This window comes from Salvelinus alpinus, chromosome 25 (genome assembly GCF_045679555.1).
Source record: "Salvelinus alpinus chromosome 25, SLU_Salpinus.1, whole genome shotgun sequence".
Taxonomy (NCBI): domain Eukaryota; kingdom Metazoa; phylum Chordata; class Actinopteri; order Salmoniformes; family Salmonidae; genus Salvelinus; species Salvelinus alpinus.
In genome coordinates, this window is record NC_092110.1 from 45,886,968 (window position 1) to 45,901,940 (window position 14,973).

Sequence of the window (14,973 nt, forward strand, 5' to 3'; positions counted from 1 at the left end):
ACACACTAATCAGACATGAATCTATATAATACACACTAACCAGATTCATCTATATAATACACACTAATCAGATTCATCTATATAATACACACTAATCAGATTCATCTATATAATACACACTAATCAGATTCATCTATATAATACACACTAACCAGATTCATCTATATAATACACACTAACCAGATTCATCTATATAATACACACTAATCAGATTCATCTATATAATACACACTAATCAGATTCATCTATATAATACACACTAATCAGATTCATCTATATAATACACACTAACCAGATTCATCTATATAATACACACTAACCAGATTCATCTATATAATACACACTAATCAGATTCATCTATATAATACACACTAATCAGATTCATCTATATAATACACACTAACCAGATTCATCTATATAATACACACTAACCAGATTCATCTATATAATACACACTAACCAGATTCATCTATATAATACACACTAACCAGATTCATCTATATAATACACACTAACCAGATTCATCTATATAATACACACTAACCAGATTCATCTATATAATACACACTAATCAGATTCATCTATATAATACACACTAACCAGATTCATCTATATAATACACACTAATCAGATTCATCTATATAATACACACTAATCAGATTCATCTATATAATACACACTAATCAGATTCATCTATATAATACACACTAATCAGATTTATCTATATAATACACACTAATCAGATTCATCTATATAATACACACTAATCAGATTCATCTATATAATACACACTAATCAGATTCATCTATATAATACACACTAATCAGATTCATCTATATAATACACACTAACCAGATTCATCTATATAATACACACTAACCAGATTCATCTATATAATACACACTAATCAGACATGAATCTATATAATACACACTAATCAGATTCATCTATATAATACACACTAACCAGATTCATCTATATAATACACACTAATCAGATTCATCTATATAATACACACTAACCAGATTCATCTATATAATACACACTAATCAGATTCATCTATATAATACACACTAACCAGATTCATCTATATAATACACACTAATCAGATTTATCTATATAATACACACTAATCAGATTCATCTATATAATACACACTAATCAGATTCATCTATATAATACACACTAATCAGATTCATCTATATAATACACACTAATCAGATTCATCTATATAATACACACTAACCAGATTCATCTATATAATACACACTAACCAGATTCATCTATATAATACACACTAATCAGACATGAATCTATATAATACACACTAATCAGATTCATCTATATAATACACACTAACCAGATTCATCTATATAATACACACTAATCAGATTCATCTATATAATACACACTAATCAGATTCATCTATATAATACACACTAACCAGATTCATCTATATAATACACACTAACCAGATTCATCTATATAATACACACTAATCAGATTCATCTATATAATACACACTAATCAGATTCATCTATATAATACACACTAATCAGATTCATCTATATAATACACACTAACCAGATTCATCTATATAATACACACTAATCAGATTCATCTATATAATACACACTAATCAGATTCATCTATATAATACACACTAACCAGATTCATCTATATAATACACACTAATCAGATTCATCTATATAATACACACTAATCAGATTCATCTATATAATACACACTAATCAGATTCATCTATATAATACACACTAATCAGATTCATCTATATAATACACACTAATCAGATTCATCTATATAATACACACTAATCAGATTCATCTATATAATACACACTAACCAGATTCATCTATATAATACACACTAACCAGATTCATCTATATAATACACACTAACCAGATTCATATATATAATACACACTAACCAGATTCATCTATATAATACACACTAATCAGATTCATCTATATAATACACACTAATCAGATTCATCTATATAATACACACTAATCAGATTCATCTATATAATATAATACACACTAATCAGATTCATCTATATAATACACACTAATCAGATTCATCTATATAATACACACTAATCAGACATGAATCTATATAATACACACTAATCAGACATGAATCTATATAATACACACTAACCAGATTCATCTATATAATACACACTAATCAGATTCATCTATATAATACACACTAATCAGATTCATCTATATAATACACACTAATCAGATTCATCTATATAATACACACTAACCAGATTCATCTATATAATACACACTAACCAGATTCATCTATATAATACACACTAATCAGATTCATCTATATAATACACACTAATCAGATTCATCTATATAATACACACTAATCAGATTCATCTATATAATACACACTAATCAGATTCATCTATATAATACACACTAACCAGATTCATCTATATAATACACACTAATCAGATTCATCTATATAATAAACACTAACCAGATTCATCTATATAATACACACTAACCAGATTAATCTATATAATACACACTAATCAGATTCATCTATATAATACACACTAACCAGATTCATCTATATAATACACACTAACCAGATTCATCTATATAATACACACTAACCAGATTCATCTATATAATACACACTAACCAGATTCATCTATATAATACACACTAATCAGATTCATCTATATAATACACACTAACCAGATTCATCTATATAATACACACTAATCAGATTCATCTATATAATACACACTAACCAGACACGAACCTATATAATACACACTAATCAGATTCATCTATATAATACACACTAACCAGATTCATCTATATAATACACACTAACCAGATTCATCTATATAATACACACTAACCAGATTCATCTATATAATACACACTAACCAGATTCATCTATATAATACACACTAACCAGATTCATCTATATAATACACACTAATCAGATTCATCTATATAATACACACTAACCAGATTCATCTATATAATACACACTAATCAGATTCATCTATATAATACACACTAACCAGATTCATCTATATAATACACACTAATCAGATTCATCTATATAATACACACTAATCAGATTCATCTAAATATTACACACTAATCAGATTCATCTATATAATACACACTAATCAGATTCATCTATATAATACACACTAATCAGATTCATCTATATAATACACACTAATCAGATTCATCTATATAATACACACTAATCAGATTCATCTATATAATACACACTAACCAGATTCATCTATATAATACACACTAATCAGATACATCTATATAATACACACTAATCAGATTCATCTATATAATACACACTAACCAGACATGAATCTATATAATACGCACTAATCAGACATGAACCTATATAATTAGTCTTTCAAAGCCCAGAGTGGTTTGATGAATAGTTGTATTAGTTCTATTACATCATATTCTATTTGTTTAAATCCTAACCATCCCCTGAATTCAACACTGTATCCTAAGGCCCATATTGTTTAGTGACAAACTAATACATCACTTCCTGTTACTAATACATCACTTCCTCTCTCTGTGTAGGGCTAACGGTGGCCTCGGCCCTCGTGGACGTGTCTCAGCAGATGTGTCTTGGTTACAAGGAGAAGCCAGGTGGTCTGAGGAACAGGAAGCAACACCCCTCTGTACAGCCCTCCACCTGTATCTGACCACACCCCCTGCCCCTGGACCCCGCCCTGCTCCACCCTAACCCCTCCCCCTGCCCCAGAGACTACACCCCCGGACTGGAGGGAGGGAGGGAGGGATGGAGAGAGAGAGAGAGAGGTAGGGGGTTTCCTGGGGGGAGCTGCCTACCTGCTGAGAGGAGGGGAGCAGGAAAGGGATGTCTGATGGACAGTCACACCCTGCAGCTTCCCAACAGACACCTGCTGCACCTGGGGAACCACACCTGGCTGACAGACATGTGGAACTTAGGGGAGAGAAAGAAAGACATGTATTAGTCCTCTACCACCTGGTCAGAGTAAAGGAGAAGCTTGATCGCTGTCTACTAGACTGTCTGATCACCTACCAGTCATTCTACCTGGTATGCTGTCTGTCTGCTAGAGACTGTCTGATCAACTACCAGTCATTCTACTTGGTAGTCTGTCTGTCTACTAGACTGTCTGCTCACCTACCAGCCATCCTACTTGGTATGCTGTCTGTCTGCTAGAGACTGTCTGCTCACCTACCAGTCATCCTACTTGGTATGCTGTCTGTCTGCTAGAGACTGTCTGCTCACCTATCAGCCATCCTACTTGGTATGCTGTCTGTCTGCTAGAGACTGTCTGATCAACTACCAGTCATCCTAGTTGGTATGCTGTGTCTGCTAGAGACTGTCTGCTCACCTACCAGTCATCCTACTTGGTATGCTGTCTGTCTGCTAGAGACTGATCAACTACCAGTCATCCTACTTGGTATGCTGTCTGTCTGCTAGAGACTGATCAACTACCAGTCATCCTACTTGGTATGCTGTCTGTCTGCTAGAGACTGATCAACTACCAGCCATCCTACTTGGTATGATTTCTACTACCAGATAGCTATCACATCTAGTTTGTTTCTACACCTCACCAGTTATACCAGTTAGTCCCCAGCTCTCTGTATTACAGCCTGTTGGAGGTCAGGCTAGTTAGTCTGCTAGAGTCTCCAGCTAGAGACTGTTAGTTAGTCCCCAGCTCTCTGTATTACAGCCTGTTGTTTACTGTAATGTAGCTGTAAGCTAGGTGTTGATAGTAACTGGCTGACTCATTCAGGGCTAATGTAACGTTAGCAGACTTGTAGAGCTAACGTTAGCGGACTAGTAGGGCTAACGTTAGCGGACTAGTAGGGCTAACGTTAGCAGTCTAGTAGGGCTAACATTAGCGGACTAGTAGGGCTAACGTTAGCGGACTGGTAGGGCTAACGTTAGCGGACTAATAGGGCTAACGTTAGCGGACTAATAGGGCTAACGTTAGCGGACTAATAGGGCTAACGTTAGCGGACTGGTAGGGCTAACGTTAGCATATAGCTATTTCACCTTTATTTAACCAGGTAGGCTAGTTGAGAACAAGTTCTCATTTACAACTGCAACCTGGCCAAGATAAAGCAAAGCAGTGTGACAAAAACAACAACACAGAGTTACACATGGAGTAAACAAACATACAGCCAATAACACTATAGAAAAGTCAGTGTGTGCAAATGAGGTAGGATGAGGGAGGTAAGGTAATAAATAGGCCGTAGTGGCGATATAATTACAATTTAGCAATTAAACACTGGCATGGTAGATGTGCAGAAGATGCATGTGCAAGTAGAGATACTGGGGTGCAAAGGAGCAAAAAAATATATAATATGGGGATGAGGGAGTTGGATGGGCTATTTACAGATGGGCTATGTACAGGTGCAATGATCTGTTGAGCTGCTCTGACAGCTGGTGCTTAAAGCTAGTGAGGGAGATATGAGTCTCCAGTTTCAGTGATTTTTGCAGTTCGTTCAAGTCATTGGCAGCAGAGAACTGGAAGGAAAGACGACCAAAGGAGGAATTGGCTTTGGGGTGACCAGTGAGATATACCTGCTGGAGCGAGTGCTACGAGTGGGTGCTGCTATGGTGACCAGTGAGCTGAGATAAGGCGGGGCTTTACCTAGAAGAGACTTGTAGATGACCTGTAGCCAGTGGGTTTGGCGACGAGTATGAAGCGAGGGCCAACCAACGAGAGCGTACAGGTCGCAGGGGTGGGTAGTATATGGGGCGTTTGTGACAAAACGGATTACACTGTGATAGACTGCATCCAATTTGCTGAGTAGAGTGTCAAGGATCGGTAGGATAGTCAGTTTTACGAGGGTATGTTTGGCAGCATGAGTGAAGGATGCTTTGTTGCGAAATAGGAAGCCGATTCTAGATTTAATTTTGGATTGGAGATGCTTAATGTGAGTGTGGAAGGAGAGTTTACAGTCTAACCAGACACCTAGGTATTTGTAGTTGTCCACATATTCTAAGTCAGAACCGTCCAGAGTAGTGATGCTGGACGGGCGGGCAGGTGCAGGCAGCGATCGGTTGAAGAGCATGCATTTAGTTTTACTTGTATTTAAGAGCAGTTGGAGGCCACGGAAGGAGAGTTGTATGGCATTGAAGCTCGTCTGGAGGTTAGTTAACACAGTGTCCAAAGAAGGGCCAGAAGTATACAGAATGGTGTCGTCTGCGTAGAGGTGGATCAAGGAATCACCCGCAGCAAGAGCGACATCATTGATGTATACAGAGAAAAGATTCGGCCCGAGAATTGAACCCTGTGGCACCCCCATAGAGACTGCCAGAGACCCGGACAACAGGCCCTCCGATTTGACACACTGAACTCTGTCTGAGAAGTAGTTGGGGAACCAGGCGAGGCAGTCTTTTGAGAAACCAAGGCTGTTGAGTCTGCCGATAAGAATGTGGTGATTGACAGAGTCGAAAGCCTTGGCCAGGTCGATGAAGACGGCTGCACAGTATTGTTTCTTATCGATGGCGGTTAGGATATCGTTTAGGACCTTGAGCTTGGCTGAGGTGCACCCATGACCAGCTCGGAAACCAGATTGCATAGCGGAGAAGGTACGGTGGGATTCGAAATGGTTGGTGATCTGGTCGGGATAGTTAGCTAGCAACTTTGCAAGTTGATTTGTAACAATAAATTCATAGTATTTGCTTGTAAGTTGAAAATTCAATGACGATTTGGTTTAATTGTATACATTTGAAGTTATATTATGTTGGAGTTTACGTTATAGGCAATAGGCTGGCTTGATGGGTCCTCTATATTACATCACACACGGAAAAACATTTTCTGACATGACTTGGGCATGGTTGAGAATTCTGATGGGTGTTCTGTAGTAACTCCTGTAATAGAAAAGGGAGGGATAACTTTGCATTGGGACTTTTGATGAGTAAATCCATGTTACATGTGGTTGTGTTTATGCCTTTAAATAGTTAGCATAGTGGCAGGTAGCCTAGTGGTTAGAGGAGGCAAGTAGCCTATTGGTTAGAGCGTTGGGCTAGTAAGCGAAAGGTTGCTAGATCGAATCCCCGAGCTGACAAGGTAAAAATCTGTCGTTCTGCCCCTGAACAAGGCAGTTAACCCGCCGTTCCTAGACCGTCATTGAAAATAAGAATTTGTTCATAACTGACTTGCCTTGTTAAATAAAGGTTTAAAAAATAGCCTCCTCTGAGAGCCTGTAGCCTCCTCTCCTCTGAGAGCCTGTAGCCACCAGCATCCTCTCCTGTGAGAGCCTGTAGCCTCCAGCCTCCTCTCCTCTGAGAGCCTGTAGCCTCCTCTCCTGTGATGATACATTCCCCGTCATTTTCGCTCGCATTGCTCGTCTCATTGTTTAGAATTCTTCCGCATTTATGCCAAGGATTATGGGATCTTGTCCTAACCTGGGCATCTTCAACCTAGTATCTAACAACCTCCAACCCAGCTGGCTTCAGAAGGAACTTCTATGCGGCATTACATAGGTAGGGCTTGGGGAGGGATTTGACCCGTGGATGGGGAGGGATTTGACCTGTGGATGGGGAGGGATTTGACCCGTGGATGGGGAGGGATTTGACCCGTGGATGGTGAAGGCAGTGTAAACTTCCTCTCTTCTCCTCCCGTCTTCACAGCAGCAGCAGCTCTCCCTCTATACCTCGCTGGGACAGACAAGCTGGGGGACATTTACATTTCATTACATTTAGTAATACTCACACAAAGGGGAAAAGATTGTTCTCTGTAAATGAATGTAGGCCTATGGCAAGAGAGACTGTTGTCAAAGGCAACCTCTATTATGGGATGAGTGTGTCTGTAACCTGTATTACGGGATGAGTGTCTCTGTGACCTGTAGTCCTCTATTACGGGATGAGTGTCTCTGTGACCTGTAGTCCTCTATTATGGGATGAGTGTCTCTGTGACCTGTAGTCCTCTATTATGGGATGACTGTCTCTGTGACCTGTAGACCTCTATTATGGGATGAGTGTCTCTGTGACCTCTATTATGGGATGAGTGTCTCTGTGACCTCTATTATGGGGTGAGAGTCTCTGTGACATGTAGTCCTCTATTATGGGGTGACTGTCTCTGTGACCTCTATTATGGGATGAGTGTCTCTGTGACCTCTATTGTGGGATGACTGTCTCTGTGACCTGTAATCCTCTATTATGGGATGAGTGTCTCTGTGACCTCTATTATGGGATGAGTGTCTGTGACCTCTATTATGGGATGACTGTATCTGTGATCTGTAGTCCTCTATTATGGGATGAGTGTCTCTGTGACCTCTATTATGGGATGACTGTCTCTGTGATCTGTAGTCCTCTATTATGGGATGAGTGTCTCTGTGACCTCTATTGTGGGATGACTGTCTCTGTGACCTGTAGTCCTCTATTATGGGATGAGTGTCTCTGTGACCTCTATTATGGGATGAGTGTCTGTGACCTCTATTATGGGATGACTGTCTCTGTGATCTGTAGTCCTCTATTATGGGATGAGTGTCTGTGACCTCTATTATGGGATGACTGTCTCTGTGACCTGTAGTCCTCTATTATGGGATGACTGTCTCTGTGACCTGTAGACCTCTATTATGGGATGACTGTCTCTGTGACCTGTAGACCTCTATTATGGGATGAGTTTCTCTGTGACCTGTAGACTTCTATTATGGGATGAGTGTCTCTGTGACATGTAAACCTCTATTATGGGATGAGTGTCCCTGTGACCTGTAGTCCTCTATTATGGGATGACTGTCTCTGTGACCTGTATTATGGGATGAGTTTCTCTGTGACCTGTAGACTTCTATTATGGGATGAGTTTCTCTGTGACCTCATACAGTAAATCCCTCTACAGATAGAGATGCAGGCAGGGGGTCCAGTATGTTCAACCAGTCCCCTGTACCTTGTCCTCTCCCTGGGTTGGCACCTGTACCTTGTCCTCTCCCTGGGTTGGCACCTGTACCTTGTCCTCTCCCTGGGTTGGCACCTGTACCTTGTCCTCTCCCTGGGTTGGCACCTGTACCTTGTCCTCTCCCTGGGTTGGCACCTGTACCTTGTCATCTCCCTGGGTTGGCACCTGTACCTTGTCCTCTCCCTGGGTTGGCACCTGTACCCCGTCCTCTCCCTGGGTTGGCACCTGTACCCTGTCCTCTCCCTGGGTTGGCACCTGTACCTTGTCCTCTCCCTGGGTTGGCACCTGTACCTTGTCCTCTCCCTGGGTTGGCACCTGTACCTTGTCCTCTCCCTGGGTTGGCACCTGTACCTTGTCCTCTCCCTGGGTTGGCACCTGTACCCTGTCCTCTACCTGGGGTGGCACCAGTCCCCTGTACCCTGTCCTCTCCCTGGGGTGGCACCTGTACCCTGTACCATGTCCTCTACCTGGGGTGGCACCTGTACCCTGTCCTCTACCTGTCCAACAGGTGACCAAACCCCTGCTTGCCCCTCCTATTTTGTCAGCTCATGCCATCACACAACCCCCTAGGAACTGGTCTCAGATAACAGAGATACACAACAACCCCCTAGGAACTGGTCTCAGTTAACAGAGATACACAACAACCCCCTAGGAACTGGTCTCAGATAACAGAGATACACAACAACCCCCTAGGAACTGGTCTCAGATAACAGAGATACACAACAACCCCCTAGGAACTGGTCTCAGATAACAGAGATACACAACAACCCCCTAGGAACTGGTCTCAGATAACAGAGATACACAACAACCCCCTAGGAACAACAACCCCCTAGGAACTGGTCTCAGATAACAGAGATACACAACAACCCCCTAGGAACTGGTCTCAGTTAACAGATACACAACAACCCCCTAGGAACTGGTCTCAGATAACAGATACACAACAACCCCCTAGGAACTGGTCTCAGATAACAGATACACAACAACCCCCTAGGAACAACAACCCCCTAGGAACTGGTCTCAGTTAACAGATACACAACAACCCCCTAGGAACAACAACCCCCTAGGAACTGGTCTCAGTTAACAGATACACAACAACCCCCTAGGAACAACAACCCCCTAGGAACTGGTCTCAGTTAACAGATACACAACAACCCCCTAGGAACTGGTCTCAGTTAACAGATACACAACAACCCCCTAGGAACTGGTCTCAGTTAACAGATACACAACAACCCCCTAGGAACAACAACCCCCTAGGAACTGGTCTCAGTTAACAGATACACAACAACCCCCTAGGAACAACAACCCCCTAGGAACTGGTCTCAGATAACAGAGATACACAACAACCCCCTAGGAACTGGTCTCAGTTAACAGATACACAACAACCCCCTAGGAACAACAACCCCCTAGGAACTGGTCTCAGTTAACAGATACACAACAACCCCCTAGGAACTGGTCTCAGTTAACAGATACACAACAACCCCCTAGGAACAACAACCCCCTAGGAACTGGTCTCAGTTAACAGATACACAACAACCCCCTAGGAACTGGTCTCAGTTAACAGATACACAACAACCCCCTAGGAACTGGTCTCAGATAACAGATACACAACAACCCCCTAGGAACTGGTCTCAGATAACAGATACACAACAACCCCCTAGGAACTGGTCTCAGTTAACAGATACACAACAACCCCCTAGGAACTGGTCTCAGTTAACAGATACACAACAACCCCCTAGGAACTGGTCTCAGATAACAGATACACAACAACCCCCTAGGAACTGGTCTCAGTTAACAGAGATACACAACAACCCCCTAGGAACATACATACCCTGGTATCCAACAAAGCCTCAAATTCCTCAGACTTTTCTGTTTTATCTATCCCTTTCTTATCTCTCTCTCTTATCTCTCTTTCTCTTTGTAAATTGGCATTGTAGATACTTGAGGAAATAGTTTGTTAATATGTATAATTTAGCAGCAATGCTGTTTGTTTTTTAAATAATGACAAAGTATTGTGAATGATATATTTGTTGATTGGTTTTGAAAATCAATCTCCTGAGGCTTTTAAAGTACAGTAATGTAATATTTTCTATGTAAGGCGGCAAATGATGTTCGGCAGAACAAAAAGCTATACTAGCACAGTGATTAAACTATGTTGAAACTGAGGATTACTAGCTAAGTGATGATCTTGTAATTACAAATGTAAATAAAATAATGACATAAATGTTTTGTAATTAAATGGTAAAATCCACCTGTTGTCTGTATTTTACTGCTGTGTTAGAAACTAAAGCTGTGTTTTTCAGTGAGAACAGGCATTGGTCTGAAGACGGAAAAAAGGAAATTCACACGAGCACCACAATGCCTCCTCCACCCATGCTCTACCAAGGTTTTACACCACCACAATGCCTACCCCACCCATGCTCTACCAAGGTTTTACACCACCACAATGCCTACTCCACCCATGCTCTACCAAGGTTTTACAGCACCACCATGCCTACCCCACCCATGCTCTACCAAGGTTTTACAGCACCACAATGCCTACTCCACCCATGCTCTACCAAGGTTTTACAGCACCACAATGCCTACTCCACCCATGCTCTACCAAGGTTTTCCACCACCACAATGCCTACTACACCCATGCTCTACCAAGGTTTTACAGCACCACAATGCCTACTCCACCCATGCTCTACCAAGGTTTTACAGCACCACAATGCCTACTCCACCCATGCTCTACCAAGGTTTTACAGCACCACAATGCCTACTCCACCCATGCTCTACCAAGGTTTTACAGCACCACAATGCCTACTCCACCCATGCTCTACCAAGGTTTTCCAGCACCACAATGCCTACTACACCCATGCTCTACCAAGGTTTTACAGCACCACAATGCCTACTCCACCCATGCTCTACCAAGGTTTTACAGCACCACAATGCCTACTCCACCCATGCTCTACCAAGGTTTTACAGCACCACAATGCCTACTACACCCATGCTCTACCAAGGTTTTACAGCACCACAATGCCTACTCCACCCATGCTCTACCAAGGTTTTACAGCACCACAATGCCTACTCCACCCATGCTCTACCAAGGTTTTACAGCACCACAATGCCTACTCCACCCATGCTCCACCAAGGTTTTACAGCACCATAATGCCTACTCCACCCATGCTCTACCAAGGTTTTACAGCACCACAATGCCTACTCCACCCATGCTCTACCAAGGTTTTACAGCACCACAATGCCTACTCCACCCATGCTCTACCAAGGTTTTACAGCACCACAATGCCTACTCCACCCATGCTCTACCAAGGTTTTACAGCACCACAATGCCTACTCCACCCATGCTCTACCAAGGTTTTACAGCACCACAATGCCTACTCCACCCATGCTCTACCAAGGTTTTACACCACCACAATGCCTACTCCACCCATGCTCTACCAAGGTTTTACACCACCACAATGCCTACTCCACCCATGCTCTACCAAGGTTTTACAGCACCACAATGCCTACTCCACCCATGCTCTACCAAGGTTTTACAGCACCACAATGCCTACTCCACCCATGCTCTACCAAGGTTTTACAGCACCACAATGCCTACTCCACCCATGCTCTACCAAGGTTTTACAGCACCACAATGCCTACTCCACCCATGCTCTACCAAGGTTTTACAGCACCACAATGCCTACTCCACCCATGCTCTACCAAGGTTTTACACCACCACAATGCCTACTCCACCCATGCTCTACCAAGGTTTTACACCACCACAATGCCTACTCCACCCATGCTCTACCAAGGTTTTACACCACCACAATGCCTACTACACCCATGCTCTACCAAGGTTTTACACCACCACAATGCCTACTCCACCCATGCTCTACCAAGGTTTTACAGCACCACCATGCCTACCCCACCCATGCTCTACCAAGGTTTTACAGCACCACAATGCCTACTCCACCCATGCTCTACCAAGGTTTTACAGCACCACAATGCCTACTCCACCCATGCTCTACCAAGGTTTTACAGCACCACAATGCCTACCCCACCCATGCTCTACCAAGGTTTTACACCACCACAATGCCTACTCCACCCATGCTCTACCAAGGTTTTACAGCACCACAATGCCTACTCCACCCATGCTCTACCAAGGTTTTACAGCACCACAATGCCTACTCCACCCATGCTCTACCAAGGTTTTACACCACCACAATGCCTACTCCATCCATGCTCTACCAAGGTTTTACAGCACCACAATGCCTAATCCACCCATGCTCTACCAAGGTTTTACAGCACCACAATGCCTACCCCACCCATGCTCTACCAAAGTTTTACAGCACCACAATGCCTACTCCACCCATGCTCTACCAAGGTTTTACAGCACCACAATGCCTACTCCACCCATGCTCTACCAAGGTTTTCCAGCACCACAATGCCTACTACACCCATGCTCTACCAAGGTTTTACAGCACCACAATGCCTACTCCACCCATGCTCTACCAAGGTTTTACAGCACCACAATGCCTACTCCACCAAGGTTTTCCAGCACCACAATGCCTACTCCACCAAGGTTTTACAGCACCACAATGCCTACCCCACCCATGCTCTACCAAGGTTTTACAGCACCACAATGCCTACTCCACCCATGCTCTACCAAGGTTTTACAGCACCACAATGCCTACTCCACCAAGGTTTTCCAGCACCACAATGCCTACTCCACCAAGGTTTTACAGCACCACAATGCCTACTCCACCCATGCTCTACCAAGGTTTTACAGCACCACAATGCCTCCTCCACCCATGCTCTACCAAGGTTTTACAGCACCACAATGCCTACTCCACCCATGCTCTACCAAGGTTTTACAGCACCACAATGCCTACTCCACCCATGCTCTACCAAGGTTTTACAGCACCACAATGCCTACTCCACCCATGCTCTACCAAGGTTTTACAGCACCACAATGCCTACTCCACCCATGCTCTACCAAGGTTTTACAGCACCACAATGCCTACTCCACCCATGCTCTACCAAGGTTTTACAGCACCACAATGCCTACTCCACCCATGCTCTACCAAGGTTTTACAGCACCACAATGCCTACTCCACCCATGCTCTACCAAGGTTTTACACCACCACAATGCCTACTCCACCCATGCTCTACCAAGGTTTTACACCACCACAATGCCTACTCCACCCATGCTCTACCAAGGTTTTACACCACCACAATGCCTACTACACCCATGCTCTACCAAGGTTTTACACCACCACAATGCCTACTCCACCCATGCTCTACCAAGGTTTTACAGCACCACCATGCCTACCCCACCCATGCTCTACCAAGGTTTTACAGCACCACAATGCCTACTCCACCCATGCTCTACCAAGGTTTTACAGCACCACAATGCCTACTCCACCCATGCTCTACCAAGGTTTTACAGCACCACAATGCCTACCCCACCCATGCTCTACCAAGGTTTTACACCACCACAATGCCTACTCCACCCATGCTCTACCAAGGTTTTACAGCACCACAATGCCTACTCCACCCATGCTCTACCAAGGTTTTACAGCACCACAATGCCTACTCCACCCATGCTCTACCAAGGTTTTACACCACCACAATGCCTACTCCACCCATGCTCTACCAAGGTTTTACAGCACCACAATGCCTAATCCACCCATGCTCTACCAAGGTTTTACAGCACCACAATGCCTACCCCACCCATGCTCTACCAAGGTTCTACAGCACCACAATGCCTACTCCACCCATGCTCTACCAAGGTTTTACAGCACCACAATGCCTACTCCACCCATGCTCTACCAAGGTTTTCCAGCACCACAATGCCTACTACACCCATGCTCTACCAAGGTTTTACAGCACCACAATGCCTACTCCACCCATGCTCTACCAAGGTTTTACAGCACCACAATGCCTACTCCACCAAGGTTTTCCAGCACCACAATGCCTACTCCACCAAGGTTTTACAGCACCACAATGCCTACCCCACCCATGCTCTACCAAGGTTTTACAGCACCACAATG

General features: G+C 43.0%; 1 protein-coding gene across 5 annotated transcripts in view; it reads left to right on the forward strand.

The window, feature by feature from the left end:
* LOC139554034 (attractin-like) overlaps positions 1-11,189 on the forward strand; it is a 233,635-nt gene extending 222,446 nt beyond the window's left edge. For all 5 annotated transcript variants that reach the window (XM_071366930.1, XM_071366934.1, XM_071366931.1 and 2 more), the window contains exon 29: positions 3,621-11,189. In XM_071366930.1, coding sequence (XP_071223031.1) covers positions 3,621-3,745 — 125 coding nt within the window. In that variant the 3' untranslated portion in view covers positions 3,746-11,189. The remainder of the gene's footprint in view (positions 1-3,620) is intronic.
* The last annotated feature ends 3,784 nt before the right edge of the window (positions 11,190-14,973 follow it).